The sequence below is a fragment of the Podarcis erhardii genome, assembly GCF_964252035.2.
Source record: "Podarcis erhardii genome assembly, chromosome: 6".
Lineage (NCBI taxonomy): Eukaryota > Metazoa > Chordata > Lepidosauria > Squamata > Lacertidae > Podarcis > Podarcis erhardii.
In genome coordinates this window covers 55049454-55066471 of record NC_138510.1, presented here as the reverse complement: position 1 = coordinate 55066471, position 17018 = coordinate 55049454, and the positions used below count along the sequence as shown (strand labels likewise).

The 17018-nt window shown below is 42.0% G+C and overlaps 1 protein-coding gene across 1 annotated transcript in view; it reads left to right on the top strand.

Annotated features, from left to right (window-relative positions):
* TRABD2B (TraB domain containing 2B) overlaps window positions 1-17018 on the top strand; it is a 244683-nt gene that overhangs the window by 223750 nt on the left and 3915 nt on the right. Inside the window, exons 5-6 of the mRNA XM_081868259.1 lie at window positions 4623-4713; window positions 12269-12526. Of these exons, the coding sequence (XP_081724385.1) occupies window positions 4623-4713; window positions 12269-12526 (349 nt within the window). The remainder of the gene's footprint in view (window positions 1-4622; window positions 4714-12268; window positions 12527-17018) is intronic.

The window sequence follows — 17018 nt, the reverse complement described above, 5'->3', positions numbered from 1 at the left end:
TCATCTCTGCACACAGAAAACTATAACTGTTAAGGACTCTAGCCCAACCTCCTCCCTGGTGTGCTAGTTTTATATTTACAGGCCATATATTATGTAAGAAAACCCTTCACATGAGTTTCTTCCTGCAGCCTCATGTAGTACAGCCTGGATACAGATTCATTATCTCCAGGGGTGGAGGAAGGGGGGCATAGCTGTCAAGTGTCCCTTATTTGAAGGGACAGCCCCTTATTCCAGCGCCATGTCCCGCTGCTGTCCCTTATTGATGGATGTCCCTTAAATGATGTCCCTTAAATTTCAAAGGAAGCAGCTCCTCTCCCTCCCTCCCTGCCGGCCAGGAAGGAGGGAGGCTCCAACTGTGTTGCTTGGCTGTGTTGCTCACCCAATAAGAAGTCTAAGAACGACTGGGGGGGGTGGAGCTTGCATGCCTTGTGTGTGGCTAGTTAATGCAAGCTGAGGGGGGGGGGGGTTGAATGCTGGGTGCCATTTTGTTGCATGTGCTGCTGCAAACTTTGCAGTGCCATGCCAGGCCGGGGAGCCATCTTAAGTTGAGGCTGCATAGGCCTTGTGGTGCATGTGATTCAGATTCTATTCAGTTGAACCTCTGGTTACAAAGTTGGTTGGACAGTGTTCTCGAAGCTACCAGCATGAGTTTGACCAGACTGCAGGAGGACAGGAAGACTGGAGTGCCTGGAACAGGTGAGGCTGCAGGTCCCTTATTTTGGCTGCTGGTCCCTTATTTTCAAGGCTGCTGGTCCCTTATTTTCAAATCTGTAAGTTGACAGCTATGAAGGGGGGTGTGGTGGTTGCAGGTCACCCCGGGTGTCACCACTAAGGGGGGTGACAAAATGCCAGGTGGCACTCACCGTGGGGCCTGCAGCATGCCTGAGCCACGCATCTCTCCTGGGAGAAAGTGGTGTCTTGGCCGCACAAAAGGCTCTGCGCTGCCCAAATGGTCTGCCTGCAACCTCCCCGCGTCCAGCTGTAGGGCAGCTGAGTGGCAGGAGGCAGGCATACTCCAGAGGCCCCTATGGGCAGCTGCCCACCCCCCCTGGGCATGCCGCCCAGTGGCGTAGAGTGGGGGGTGCAGGGGGTGCCGGCCACACCGGGCGCAACATCTGGGGGTTAGGGATAGGGTTAGGGTTAGGGGGCGCAAATCCAGGGTTAGGGGGCGCAAATTACTTGCCTTGCCCCGGGTGCTGACAACCCATGCTATGCCACTGATGCCACCCCAGGTGCCCGAGTGGCTTCCTCCGTCGCTGGTTATCTCCAGGCGGAGAAAGAGGCCATTAGCACTTCAGAGTTGGGTAAGAAAGCCCTTTTTTAGATTTGCCAAGCTGCAACCCAGAGATCCCAACTTTTATCTTTATGTTGCTGTGGACTCAGAAGAAAAGGCACCCATAGCTTTCCCCTCCTGAATCTGTCTCTCTCTCACACACATAACACACACACACACACCTGCAATCTATGGCACACCTTGAGTCCAGCTTGTTACAACAGGTAAGGAATGGAGCAGATTACAGGACCAGATGGGAAAACCAGGAATAGCTGCAACTCCTTCACCTCCTAATTCAGCAGAATATTTAAACTTGGGGGGTGAGAGGAGAGAAAGAGAGAGCCTACTTAGCACTTATCATGGTTTCCAAAATGGAAGAAAGGGACAAATATTTTATAATATCTATAAAGCTGTGCTGGCTCTGTTTATAGCAAAGAGGGTGCTGTCTGCCATACTGAAACCAGGAGAGCCTGGACCATAAACAAAGGAATGTTGATTAGCAAACAGAAAGTCTGTGGGAAGACCAAAAGGTTGCTGTATTGTAAGTTTATCTATGCAGTGTCTGTTTCAGTCTTTTACTAACAGCAGATGGAACAGAACTACCTATGTGATGTCCAAATTGAGATCCGTAGAGCCAAAAACCTCTTAAATTCGCTTAGCATTGGACCGTGAGAGAGATGGGAGAGAGCCCATACTCTTCAGACCACTGAGGTAAACCATATTGAAGCTGGTGTGGTGATTGTATGCTAAATGTTTTCAAGATAGCTGCTCACAATGTGATTTTCCTCACAAGGATTTGTGTCAATTTTGGATATCTGTTGCTTCAATAATCTGTATATGCAAGCAGTACTGGCAGCGTTGCCTTGGAGCTGACCACAATCTGGGCTAGTATTTTTGGAAAGTCTCTGTAATTGTGAAGTTGCAGGACTCAAGCCCATTGTTTCTTCATGCTTTGCATTTTAACCACAGTTCTTGGATGCTTACAATAGAGCCGACTTAATGACTCACAAGGGTCCTAGCATTCAGATCTCTAAGGTCATGTAACACATTTTCGGGACCCTGGTCTTTGCTTTAGTTATAAGCCAGTTAGTAAACCAGAATCAAACAATTCTCTAAAGGAGTGGGTGGAATGCTGGATCCAGTTGGAACCTGCAAATGCAATTTTAATTGGGGTTTATTGTCTGTTTTTGTTTTGAGATTCATTTCATATGGTATTTTTTAAAGTGTTCTAAAAAGTGTGTTTTGGCTAGAAAGTACCGCTTTATGGCTCTTGCAAACAGTACTAAAATTTCTACATGCATATCACCCTTACAACTGATACTGATTATCCTGCTTTCTCTGAATTATAAACAGGAATAAACAGGGGAGGAATCATTGAAGAGCTTGGCATCCAAATTACCATTGAATATTGAGTAATTTCCAGGCTCATCCTGAGCCAGCAAAGAAGAGCCACATGCAAAAGCAGGCTGTGGCACGCAAATGCCTTTGCTGCACTGCAGAGATGGGGAACCTCAGACCTGCTGGCCTAATCCAGCCAGCTAGGCCTCTGGACCATCATCTCTCCACTTCTTTCCCACTGCGGAGCTCTAAACTCCAATCAGAAGAACTTTAAGCCTCATTCCTTCCCCATGCTCTCATTACTCCCACCCCAGCGCATGTTACTCAACTGATTAGAGAATACATTTCCTCACTGCTTAATGTGTTGGGATCCCCAAGTGAAATAGCTTGCTGCTTGCGTTGTTCTCCAAGCTGAATGCCTGCATCCTAATATCAGGGCTACATGTGCCATTCCCAGGAGTCTGACTGTGAGCCCTGGTGCCCAGCCACCTTACCAAGCATGCTCAGGTGTGCACTGCATCACAATTCACATCTGGGCACTTTCCCCACTTGTGAAAGGGGATGCATTTTTGTATCCATCATTCTGGTCTGCTAAGGAAGCTACATATACAGAGCTACATATACATATACAGGAAGCTACATATACAGAGCAAAAAGGAGTGGTGCTAGTAAGATACAAATATAACATAATGTCACATATTTGTTTTTTGCTTTTTCAATATTGCACTCCCCATTATAAACAAGCCTGAGATAATATGTACTCGATCCACTTTGAAGCTGTTAATTTATTTTTCAGTATGTGCCACTGAAGACAACCGTATGATTGAAATACATTTGGCAACTTAGAGTGTTTAATTGTAGCAGGCCATTTGGACACTTTATTCTGTCTTTCAGCGCACATTGTATTTTGTTGCTGAGTTTTGAAACCATTTTATCTCACTGTTGGGCAACTGCAAGTGTTGTATATCTTCATTAAGCTGTTAAGCCACATTGACTTTTGCTTTTTTAATTTAACTGTGTAAAAATTACAGTTTGGTGGGCATCACTTTTTACCCTGTGTCTTGGTATTGAGTAATCAGGAATTGCTCTTCTCTCTTTGATTCTGTGTATGCACAACACCCTGATCACCAGGTTGGTTATTTTTGCTGCTAATTACTGAAACAAAATCCAGCTCTCATAAAAATGAACAAACAGAACAAAGACAAGTGTTGCACACTAGGGAATTCCTGTGGCTCACTGTGGAACCTGGGCTTCTTAGAGGAATGAATTAATCTGGATCTTCACAGGGTTTGTTCTTTTCCAGGAAAAGTGTTGGACTGTGATGTCAAATTTGGGTGAGATGACTTTAGCTTAATTCTCTGATCTGCAGTTTCAATTCCAAAATCAATCCAGGCAGATAAGGCAAATGCAGACAGGAAGCATGATGGACGTTATGGTAGATTTTTCAACAAATAACAGAGAAATTGTTGCCAGTATAGATCACTAGGACAGAGGAAAGTATCTGCCTGTGTCTGTATGATAACCTAGGTGGGTGTATATGATTGTAGTGTCTCCTGAAATAGAAGAAAACTAGCATTTTTCTTACTTGCCTTCACCTACACTGCAATTATAATTGCAGGTTTGATCTTAGTTTGTATGTTTCATAATGTTCCCACATGAAGTTGGCCTGGAACTTATCCTTTGCCATTGCTGAGGGATAAAAACTGTAAGCAGAGCTTCTAGAGGACTGAGTGTCATGAGTGAGCAATCTAGTTTATCCTTTACTTCCGCCACTGTAGCTGCAGCAGTAGGAATGCTCTGCATTCAGGGACTTTTAAATGCACAAACCTGGGCAAGGTCCCAGAACAATGAAGTTCTGGTGTGGAATCAGGCTACTGAATTGTTCTTTAACTAATCTGTTGACTTTGTTATCTACCCTGAACCTCTTCAATATATTGTGATACAGGTCCAGCGATAAATAAAAAGTTTTTCATCAGGTTTCTGAATGACTTTTCTATTTGTCCACCTTTAGGTCACTTCTTGGGCAACAATACTGTTATCGATGTGCTGAAGCAAGCTGGGTTTGAAGTAAAGCATATTCCTGCAGGACAACCAATAGAAAAGTAAGCTTCATTTGTCTTTATTTCCCCCCTTTTCCTGTGAATAAGCAAATCTATTACATTTTCAACAGTGCATTGGTCGCAAAAACATAGGACATTACATAAACACTAGATTGTAGAATTGTGATAAGAAGTTGTTTTTCAGACTGGCACAAGGTCAAAAAAGTAAAGTTTTCTTCTATTTTTCAACGGTCATTTTCTCTCAGTTTCTCATTTTTCCAATTTTAAGTCCATTTCCACATCAGTCTGAATTTTTTTCATTAGCCTGCATGAAAATTCATACCCATTTTCACTTTTTCAATATGCACACCACTTCGAAGTTTTGCAAACAATGCAATTTTACATGTTCTTTCACTAATGCATACATTTTTGTTTGTACTTTCCCCAGGGTACATATTTCGTACTTGTTTTCTGGATGGAGAACTGTATCACAAAATTCAGAGACATGTAGGGATAACTGTGGTGCAGTTTCTGTATTGTTTCCGGAAGTATGAATTAGACAGGTTCACATTTAAATGCAAACCATCCCTATCCATGTCTTATATAATTATACCAATTTTAATGTCTGGAAGCAAGTGTAATTGACTTATTCTGAATTCACAATCACACAGTCACAACTTTGATCCAGAGGTGAGGTGGGGGAATTGCTGTTATCTAACTGTATATAAATGCTCTACAAAAAGGGAGGCTCTTGTAGACAATTAACATGAGGACTATCACTAGCAAAACAGAAGCTTAATTTTGTCACAGTGCCTTGAACCAATGTTAAGTATGACTCAGTCACCAGTTCGGTTTTGTCTTATATCCATATTTACTTTAGATGCCAATTCTGGCTTGATTTTTTGGGGGGACATTAGCCCCCCCCCCCATAATTTTTGCTGATGGTTGTATAGATTCCAAGGTCACAAGTAATGATATTGCCTCAATAATTCAGTTCATGGAGTAAACATTAATTGTGGAATTCAAGGGAAAAGAAATGCAACGTTGTCAGCATTCCAAGCTAAGTTGGGCACACAATACTGATAGGCTTCTGAAGAGCAGAGTAGATTCTGAGAATTCAGCAACAATAGAAAGTCATCACTGGTCACAGGTGCATAGTGAATTGCTCTTTTTGATAGGTTCTTTCAGATTAAATGGGTAGCAGCTGCTATATTGGATTTGCTCACTGGAATTTGTATAGAGTGGAACTTCTTTACTTTGCTCCTCTTCCCCCCTGCAAAAGAGGAGAAAAGTGATAAAAAATGTTTGTGGTTGCCTTGAATCAAAGCACTCGAGGAGTTATATAACATTTGAAGGACTCATTCAAAATGAGAATCCATGGTCACAGGCTTCTATGCTCTCTCTCCAGCTTTCCTCTTCTTTTTTAATTGCAAGGAGATTGAAAGCTTCAACTTTTAATTTGTAAACTAACCGCTGTTCCCCCTCATTATATGAATTTTAGGAACTGTGATTTGTTTAAACCATGGTCCCATCTGTCCTATATATTTAAAGCATTATCATGTAATTTTTAACAGTCATGGCTTCCCCTGGGAAGTGTAGTTTGTGTCAAATCCTAGGAACTGTAGTTTGCTAAGCATGCTGAGAGTTGTTAGGACACACACACACACACACACACCCTGTTCTCAGAGTTCCTTGGGAACGGGTTGAGAACTGTAGCGCAATGTGAGGGATAGAGGTTTCCTAATAATTCTCAGGACTCTTCACAAACTGCAGTCCCCAGGATTATCTGATAGAAGCCATGGCTGTTGAAAATCACATGATAATGCTTTAAATGTATAGTGCAGTTGGAGCCTGTGTTTAGTGAGAACGAGCCAAGACGAAACCATGATTTCATATTCTGGCTTGTTTTCATAGCATAGTTTAAACCACTGTCCCCTGAGATTGTATGTCAAGAAGAGGAACTCAGGGTAGTGAAAACCTTTGGGCATAAAAGAGAAGAGGAGACAGAGCAAGGGAGCCCAAGGCTCACTGTGACATTGTGCATCAGTTCTTAAAAGCCAACTTGGTTTTTTGAAAGCCAAATCTGGTGCTCCTGACCTTTCAGTCCATATCCTAATTAAATCTGAAAAATAAGGTTTCCTTAGCCTGCCAAGAATAAGTATTTTGATTAATCTTTGAATAACTTGGCCTGTGAGATCCTCTATTGTGCAGCTTGTAAAACCAAAGCCCATAGCCAAATGTTAAGCCTCCATGGCCTTGATGTTATGATTTGCTGTGGGCATGGAGTCTTATTTTTATTCTACCATCCCACCCTTCCACCTGTTTTTATATGACAACAGGTTTTTCAATAGCCTCTAACTAGGATGGGTGGGGGATTAAATCAAAACATTTCAACTTGAGTGTGCACAAATTAATTCTTAACTTAAACCAAATCTGTGGGATTAGAAGGAATGAATGCTTTACAAATTGGTCACTGGAAATATGCACACCAGATTTCCAAGGAATTTCCATCTGCTCATAAAATTGTTTCCTTTGTGATTTTATTGCATTTATATATCCAATTAACTTTCAAGGAACATAGTCAAGAAATGTAGTTGTTCTGGGTAAATTTTAGATAAAAGAATTAGCAACATACTTTAAAATAAGATTTTTTTAAAAAAATAGTCCTGTTGCTCTGAGAAATGTCCTGTTGATTTGACTGATAGAAGAACTAGATTTTCTTTAGATTTCATTCATATCCAGCAAGATATTTCCAGAACATGTAGCAACATCCTTCTATTTACTTGTTCCTAAGAAAACCTGCTAATTTGGTAGTAATATCTTGGTGGTTTAGCCAACAAGTTTTTATATCTACAAAAGAAACCCCTGTTGATATTATGCATTGCAGTCTGAGTGGTTAAGGGATAATGAGAAAGATACAGCAAATCTTCTGCACCCAATTCTCCATGATTTCTTGCCTGATCTGTCATTGGCACAATAAAAAAATGCACATGCACATCCTACTAGTACTCATTTGCAAAAGGGTAGAGAGTAAAATTGTTCATGCCAAGTGCCTTTGTAAAGCTGGGTAGAGAAGCTAAAAATATTTGCTGTATGAGTATAGGCCTTATTGAAATCTCACTGATGGGTTTTGGACCAGATTTGTTTTGTTTCTCTTTTCTTGGCATATTTTCTTAAGACACAGAGCCTAGGGCTTGCCAATCAGAAGGTCGAATTCCCGTTATGGGGTGAACTCCCGTTGCTCGGTCCCTACTCCTGCCAAACTTAGCAGTTCGAAAGCATGTCAAGTGCAAGTAGATAAATAGGTACCACTCTGGCGGGAAGCTAAACAGCATTTCCGTGCACTGCTCTGGTTTGCCAGAAGTGGCTTATTCATGCTGGCCACATGACCCAGAAGCTGTCTGCGGACAAACACTGGCTCCCTCGGCCAGTAAAGCAATCCCGGAGCCATCCGTGACTCGACCTAATGGTCAGGGGTCCCTTTACCTTTACCTTTACCTGTGAAAAAATTGACTACAATGTCTGTTCCTTCCTTCCTTTATAGGCCACCCTATAACAAAACGTTCTCTGGGCAAGTTACTATATAGAAATTTTTTTTTAAAAGTCAGAGCAAAACAACAAACAGCAGAAAACTTTAAAAGCAGAAAAAGAAGAGTAAACTAAAGAAATTTTGAGACGATAGCAAATTTTGAAGGTATGGGGGGGGGGAGAAAAGACTCGGTACTGAAATGATGACAAATTAGCAATCAGATGAGCCTCTATGGGGAGAACATTTCACATCCAGGGTGCCACCACTTAAAAGGCCCTTTTCCAAACAGCCACCCACCTCACCTTGTAGGGACACTCAGAGAAGGGCCTCAGAAGAAGATCTTGTCATCTGAGTCACTAAACTTGGTAAAATGCAATCCTTCAGGTACCCTGGTCCCAAACTGTGAAGGGCCTTAAAGGTTCAAAATCAGCTATGAATTAATTGAAGCACAAAGGGCCATTTTCAAATGCAGCCCTGTGTTGCAGTAATCCACTTTAAATAACTGGAGTGGTTCTAACACGAATCATACCTCTTTACCACTCCAAATTACATACTGAGGGAAAAGCAATCTCTCCAAGTGATTGCAGCATGCAGGGTGGAAGGAGCTTATCCTGCTTTCTTTCATTTGGCACTTGTGTCTTGTGGATGAAACTTTTCAGCCTCCAGTAATATTCCTCTGGAACAAAGTGCTGCTACACTTTGTACCATCCCAAGTGGCTACAAAAGTATTGAGTGGCATCATGTGCCTACAGAAATTGCTGGTTTTATCTGTTGACGTCTGCGGTCTGTTTGCAGTCACTCAGGACTGTCCGGCACTTGCTTCTCCCACATATACTATCATGCCGTCAAGCTAAGAAGCCTCTCACACATTTGTCTGAACAGCTTCCAAAGTTAATCTCTTTAAACTGAGCAGCAATGGTTCAGCATGTGTTGAAATCATTACAACTACAAGGGCTACTACTGCAACCCACTACCCACTTTCTCCAGTATTTCTGACTTTAGTGGGACTGCTTCAAAGTCAATGCAGAACTCTATAATTGTAGGCCACAATTCACAGAACTTCTTTCTAATGCAGGGCAGCTGTTTACCCAAGATCTTGACATAAGGAAAATCAAATTGCAACCCAATAATCTGTTTCATGTATGGAAGCTTGTTTCATATAGCTAATTGTACACATGGCTCATGCAAGTGCACTGTGTGGATAGTGTTATTATACAGTTTAGTCCCTAGGTGGACTGGGAGTACTTGAATCTGGGTGGAGTCAGAGGCTTTCTTCTCTTGTTATGTTCTTTTTCAAGAGAGAACATAAAGTTCTTGTCCATCTCCCTGGTTGTTATGTCTTCTACACTTCTATGGCAAGCACAAAATAGCAGCTTTTTTTGCTCACAGCTGTCAGGATTGTAATCCCAGTTTATAGCTAATTGACCATTTAGCCACAATGCTATCAAAGGACTTGAGGGAGACTCAAAAGCAATTTATAACAGGACTGTTTTTAAGTAAGTGGGTTGTGGATTGAAATCTTAGTTTGTTATTTATTTATTTCACTATAGAAACCTTTCTCTGGGCATCACCATCAAATGACTACAGGTGAGATGGCTTTTTATTAATGGTGGTGTCCAGAGAAGTTATATGAAGTGTTGCATGCTAATATTAGAAGTAGATGTTTGACTGCAAATGCAAGTTTAATTCAACACCAACAAGACTTCTGGTCGAGTCACTAAATAAAAACATTAGTGGACCATACACAAGCTAGCAAAGCAAGCGGCTGGAGGATATTGCCAAAATATCCTGGCATGAAGCAATGCATAGAAAAATACTAGCAACAGGATTGCTAGAATCTAGGCCAAATGCCACCCATAGTTTCAGCTATAATCTGCAGCAGTTGCCAAACCTATTGGAATGAGAGGGGGGACAGGGTGTCGTTCAGCCATTGGGAAGTATGTGAATGAATGGCAGAGATACCATCTCAGGCAGTTGGCACGGTGATAAAGCACTTCCAATCAAACAAGCAAACTTTCAGTGAAAAAATCATACACGCCAAGGAGGATGTTTCCTGAGTGACATAATATGCTCTGGGGAAGGACACCGCAAGTGGTTTTCATTTTCTCAGAGTTTCATTTATTGCATAATGGGGTTTTCTTGACGGTAAGAGAAATGAAATGGCTTTATTTCAGGGGCAAAGATTATGAAACATGGTTCCTGTGAAACAATGGGAGCTATTTCTCCTTTCCTGTTGTTGTTGTTGTTGTTGTGGTTGTTGTTGTTGTTGTTGTTGTTCTACTTGTTGTTTTAAGTATTCCCAATAAATATAACTTCCTTCCAAAATGAGTGTAGTCCTCTAATTGCACAAATTTTGAAGAGGAGGCTAAGATGATTGCGGGACCGTGGCTGCGAACTACAGTCAATGGACTGTAGCCAGTTCTATGGCATGTGCGAACCAGCTAAGAAGAACCCACTGCTACCCACTGCTACATGTTTCAAGCATAAGCTTAACCCATAAGAGTGACGTGCCAATGGTTGCAACAAATATCTCCACCTCCTCTCTTCCTTTTACTGAGACATTTCAGTCCTAAGATAAAATAAAGAAGATTAAACATCTCACAGTTTATGTGGTTCTCCTCAGTAGGGTGACAGATCAGAGACATATTGCCATTGAATATATTAAAGTATTGTTTCTTACTACTACCCAGGGTGGCTGGGGAGACCCAGCCAGATGGGCTGGGTATAAATAATAAATTACTACTACTGCTGCTGCTGCTGCTGCTACTGCATCCTCACATCTGTTAGTGTCTCCTAAATGCAAGCCACAAGACCCTATGTATATTATATATGCCTTCCTTTCTACACTGCTGGAGTGTGGCAGTTTCAGGCAATGAGATGTACAAGCATTTGTCACCAAAACCTTAACAATTGCAGCCAAATATTTGGGGGGGGGGGAATATAAAATGGCAAATAATTATGTATGTTGCAAGCTTTTCCATACTTACATGATTTGCATACAACAAGACAGATGCCTTTGTGGTCTGTGGGCAGAGGATGAAAGTTATATGCAAAGAAGTGTAGAATTCTTGAATTGACAAATATTCCCATTGTGGAATTTATGGGAATCTATAAAGCGATATTAGCTCATGTTTGGCATTGCTTCTGATGCAGTAGCAAAATGATGGCACAAGGCCCAAAGCTGCCACGTTATATGTTTTGTACTATTATCAAAAATGTAATGAAACTAAAACAAAACTCTACTTCTTCAAAGATAAGACCATCATAGACTTGGAAGGAACAATATGGTTATGTGAATCTAACCTCTTTCTCCCAAACAGAAAACGGAATTACTGCCTGTGCAAAGTTAGTGTGAGATGCAACATTGTACCTGGGGAGTCCTGCTGGGAAAGTTCAGTCAGTAGAGCATGAGGCTGTTAATCTCAGGGTCTCAGGGTTCAAGCCCCACGTTGGGTAAAAGATTCCTGCATTGCAGGGGATTGGACTTGATGACCTTTGTGGCCCCTGCCAAATCTACAATTATATGATTCTAAGAACAAGGAGATCCTACTTGTTCTTCTCCACTCTGTAGCTCCCTCATCCCTCCCTGTGCTCTGGAAGATTCCTCCAACCCTCTAGAACTGTTTTTGTAGGCACACAGATGGCTGCAGGGGGGAGGTAAGGAGCGATAAGTTTGTGAGTGAAAGTCCATTGCTGAAACTAGTTGGTTTCCCAAAAAATCCAAAGAAAAAGATTTCACTGTAGCAGTTTATTCATTCTTCAGCTTCAGGTTCTCATTCACTTCCCCAGATCTGGTTTGTTTGCCCAGGACAGGTTTGCTGATGTCTGACTTGTGTGCTCAGAATAAAATAAGGAGGCAGATCCACAACCTTTGTGGCTCTTGATCTTCCTTCCCATGGAAGGCACAACATAAGACTTCAGCCACCTTTGCGCTGCCAATATTTGCACCACCAATATTGCATATTGTGTACTATCTGTTGTGCCTAATAGTGGCATTGTGTGAATTAAGTTCAACCCAGTTGTTTCAGATCTTGATTTTTCTAGCACAGCCACAAATCACTTCTTGATAAGCTTGCTTTGCATCCCCAGAGCAAACATCAACGCACCCTCTAGAGGCTCCTCTGCAACAGCCACACCTGCTATCCATTTTTTTGACCCCGTGCCACCATCATCATCTTCAGTGCCTCCTCAGTCCAGTGAAGAAGACAGTCTTCCTCCACATCTTCTACTGCCAGACAGCATCAGTCAGCTGGAAGAGTTTGGGCGGCAGAAGAAGTGGCACAAGAAGCAGTATAAAAACCATCGCCAAAGACAATTCAATGACCTCTGGGTTCGGATAGAAGATGGGTGAGTCTACAAAGGCTTGCTCAGGGATTTCCAACATCTGAAGCACTTTTCTGACAGCATTTCCAGATGGTGCTTTTTCCTGCTGTAGTGCAGAAGTAGGGATTAAAGTTGATCAGACCTTTGAAGTGATTATGAGTGAAATCAGGGTACAGAGAAAACAAGCAATCAGGGGAAAGAGAAGGAGAAAGATAAGATTAGGGGCTTTCAACTAAGAACAAATAGCATTATTCAGTTGCTCTGCAAAGATAACTGGTTTTGTGGACAAGCCCTATGTTATGAAAGATAATCTTTGACCTCTCTTCCCAATTTCTATTGACTGAGTTTTGCCCTTGTGTTTCATCAGTTTAAGAGAGAACATTTTCCATGGCATCCTTTCCTCCCCCACAGTGTGTGTGCTTTCTATATATGTGGAAGGCAAACCAAGTTGTACTTGAATGGAAAATAATAGTACCAAGAATGGCATTTATGTGGCATGCTGACAATGAAGGCTCAGTCCCAAAAGACAACAAAACACAAGCAACTATCAGCTTCTTTTAAATATGACAGCTCTTTCAGCCTCAATGTTAACAGTGTAAGAGAGAGAAAGCAAGGAGGAGAAACACTCCACCCCAATGGTGAAGGCAGTCAAGTGCAATAAAATGCACTAATTATAGCCATTGCTAGCAATCCTTATCAATTGTGCTGGAATTTCAGGCACTTGCCCTTTCCTTGTAGGCAATGTAGTGATGCAAAACAGAATGCTGTCAGTCACAATGATGTTTAATTTAACTGCCCCTGAAATGAATAAATGCCCATTGTTTCCATTGCATTTCAACACAGTACCAAAATATAGTGCCTATCTTAATGAATGGAGAGGCTGCATTTCTTCAGAAGAGGCATAAGTGCTTTTGTTAATGTATATAGATTTAAATGTTGCTTAATATAATAAAACTCTCTTAAGTGGTATGAATGAGAACAGTAGAAATAAAGAATAAGAATCAGATTTATTATTATTTTTGGCCATCTAACCTTCCCCCAGAGAGGTCTTGAGACACCTACCAGCTCCTTCTTTGGCAAACTAATATCTTATTTAAAAGGTTGGAAATGGCACAAAGGTATAAAAGAAGGGAGCCAGTTATGCAAAAATGGAAGATGTTGTGTGAGTGGCATTGGAGCTGAGACATGCCAGTTTTATGTCAGGCAGCCAATCAGAGGCAAGGTGGTGGTGGTCAGGGGAGCCATTCAGCTCGGTATATTGCAGACCAAAACATGGCTCAACATCTCAGTTACATAAGTGTTCATTAAATAAAAGATGTATTCAAATTATGCCTCACTCTATTTTGGATACCTTATTTTGCTTTTGGCTGCTGTCATTTTAATTTTTTCTCATGACCAGGGCCTCAAATGCTGGAAGTGGGCCAGGCTTCTCTGGACCTCTGGGAGAGTCTGATTATGCCATATGAATTGCATCTGCCTTTGGAAGCCACCCTGAAACTCTGTCAACCTTGAGAATTCTCAGCCACAGTTCATAGGCTAACACTTCAAAGGCTTTAGAAACTGTGTCCTCCTTCTGACATGTTGATTGATGTAATATAGCCTTTCCCAACCTGGTGCCCTCCTGCTGCTTTGTATGGGTTTGGGCATGGCTGTCCCATTTTCCTGATGGGCGCCTCTTCAGTTCAAAGCAGGTTGCTACATGTCTTGTATTTTCAAGCTTTTATAGGTCCTTTCCACCTATAGAAGTCTGAAAGAATACCATATAAATTATCCTTCCCTAGAAGTAGCAGGAGAATGCTGTCCATGCTCAGAGCATTATCTGATATTGAGTTAATGTGAAAGAGACTGGGTTTTGTGACAGGATTTGGATGGGCATCCCCAAGCATCAGCAACCATCCTTTGCTGCATCGCGGTTGAATATGATAGGCTATCAGGTTGCAATTTACCTCACGGCATGTATAAAAAATAGCAGTCTCTGTTGTTTAAGAGTGTTGCGCTTGCTCTCACCTTAGAATTTATAACAGTCTTCACTTTGTTTGAATGGCTGAATGAAACCTCAGTTTCGAGTGACCATTGGTTTTATTCCAAATTAATATATCTGGAATAAACATCACACCTGGGTTTCGTTCTCACAATCATGAAGATGCCATTTGAAAAAGGGAGGAAGCCTGATGCTTTTATTGCTCTTCAAGCAACCCAGTTGTGCAAGGGAAAGGGGCTTCGCCAAGTGCTCAAGGTAGCCAAGCTGCATTATGTAATCTTGTGAGGAGTCTCTAAATTACGTTCACATGTATTTCTTCTTCCGCATCTGGCAAGAAGCTCCAGGCATAAATCAGCTAATAGAGGTGGCTCACATCCACCTTTCCGCTATATCAGCAGAGCCTTGCCCAAGCCCGCGAGGCTGCACCTGTGCAACTGGTCCAACATCTGCTCTTGACATCCCCAGCTTCCTGATAAATATGATAAATGCAGGCAAGACGTGCAAGTAAAATAACGGCACGGCATAACTCAACAGTGTCTGTGAGGAAAAAGTAAATCTCCCCACTCATTGTTTCTGCCAGCATCCTCTCCTTCCCTTGATGGCTTTGGTAGAGCTTTTTGGATTAGTTGTCTGGTCAGAGTGTGCAGGATATATTAATTGAACCCTCTGAACATGTGTTCTTTATGCATTTTCATATGATCAGCCAGCTAGGAGAGGAAGCCATTTTTTATTTTATTTTTTAATCTCACAGGGGTTCAAGTCCTGCTACTTAGGCTTTGCATTATTTAAGTAGAGGCAAGGAATTTAGTGCTCACGCGCATAGCATGACATTATATTCAGCCTGCATAGCGAATTTTCATGCTCTGTTAATATTTCTCTTTTTACCTTTGTTAAGCTTATTTGACATCACACAGGAAAATGTGGAATAAGTAGGATTACTTTTTTCCATCTGAGTTTACAACAGAACATGAAAATAAGGTACCTGTGAGCAAGTTGTGGCTCGGGGCCCAGAGGCTTTCACTGAGGACCACATGGGTGCCAAAAGCTGCACTAATTTTTGCTGCCTCACTGCTAATCTTTCATTCCTCCAAGACCACATGCCCATCCTTGTCATGTCAACTGCACTCCTCACACTCCACCGCAGTCCACTTGGCAAGCTGTGGGCAGTGTGATTGTAACGAGGATGGTGTGCAGGGAGAAGTCTTCACCAGGCTGCTCTCCAGGGGTTTATCTATAATGGTCCCCTCTTTAAGCATCTCATTGCCCAGGATTACCAGGCTGACTCATTTCTGAGTTTATGGAAGATGGTTATAATCTTTATATTGGTGTAGGCTAATTTATGCTTGATCAAATTCATTTATAGACCTCTACAGGATCTTTTTAAAAAATGTGTTTGGATGCGTATTCTATATGGGGTTTTTTAATTGCATGGATGGGGAACACCTGGTCCTACCCCCCCCCCCCCAGCCCCAGGCAGCGTTCCTGCCCATAGACAGGCAAGAAGGAATCTGTAGTCTGGCAACATCTGGAGGGCCACAGGTTTTATAATAAAACCCCTGTTTTATTATATAGACTTCCATTTTAATTGACTGTAAGTCACTGTATGAACCCTGTGGGCTGGGAATAAAGACTATAATTCTTAGAAATAAAAGCCATTGAATCTGTTGTCAAACCCACAGAGACTCCTCCACAGAAGAGGTGTTTGGCTCTGATCGTTGGGGTTGACAGACAGAAAGTAAGAGCTCCCGTGAGTCCTTTCCATTGAACTTCTGTGTCAGGGCACAGTGCAGTCAGGAAACCCTTTTCAAGTTCTGAAGTCTGGTTGAGTTTATCTCTCATAAACTCTCAGTTTCTGGGCTCCAAGTGCCAGGTTCAGCAGCCTTTTAAAGAGAGCCATTCCCTGCCAGGCTAAAGAGTGCTAGCATGTTCCTGAGGGTGCTTTGCCTACTGAACAGCTATAGCATGCAAGAAGCTAGGTTGTTACATGGCCTCTTCAGCTTCTAGAAGGGTTCATGATCACATCATAGACAAATACCATTTATTTATCTCTTTTTAAAGTTTTAATTCTATCGTTCCTCTGGAGTTGGTGCACAATATCCTTCCCCACCTTTTATCCTCAATACAACCTGAGGAGGCTGTGAGAGGCTGATTTGCCCAAGGTCACTCAGTAAGCTTCTTGTGACGATTTGGAGCTCAGCTTCTATATCTTGATGATAACTATTATATACCATGGTGAGCCACAAGGAATATATGTGAGGCATTTCCACACTTCCTCTGCAGGTGACCTTTATATCTAGTGAGAGTTCTCTATCCTACTTGGAGATGCTGGGGATCAAACCTGGAAACTTCTGCAGGCAAAACAGATACTCTACCACTGAGCTACGGCCTTTCCATGTGTTTGGTAGCAATTCTCTTCTCTATGTGTCCAATTTACAAGGTCGCTATCTTTTTTAAACATTTAGTGTAGATTAAACAGATCAGGCAAACAATGACTACACAACCACCATCTCCTGTACTGCTAATTTTGTGGGCCTG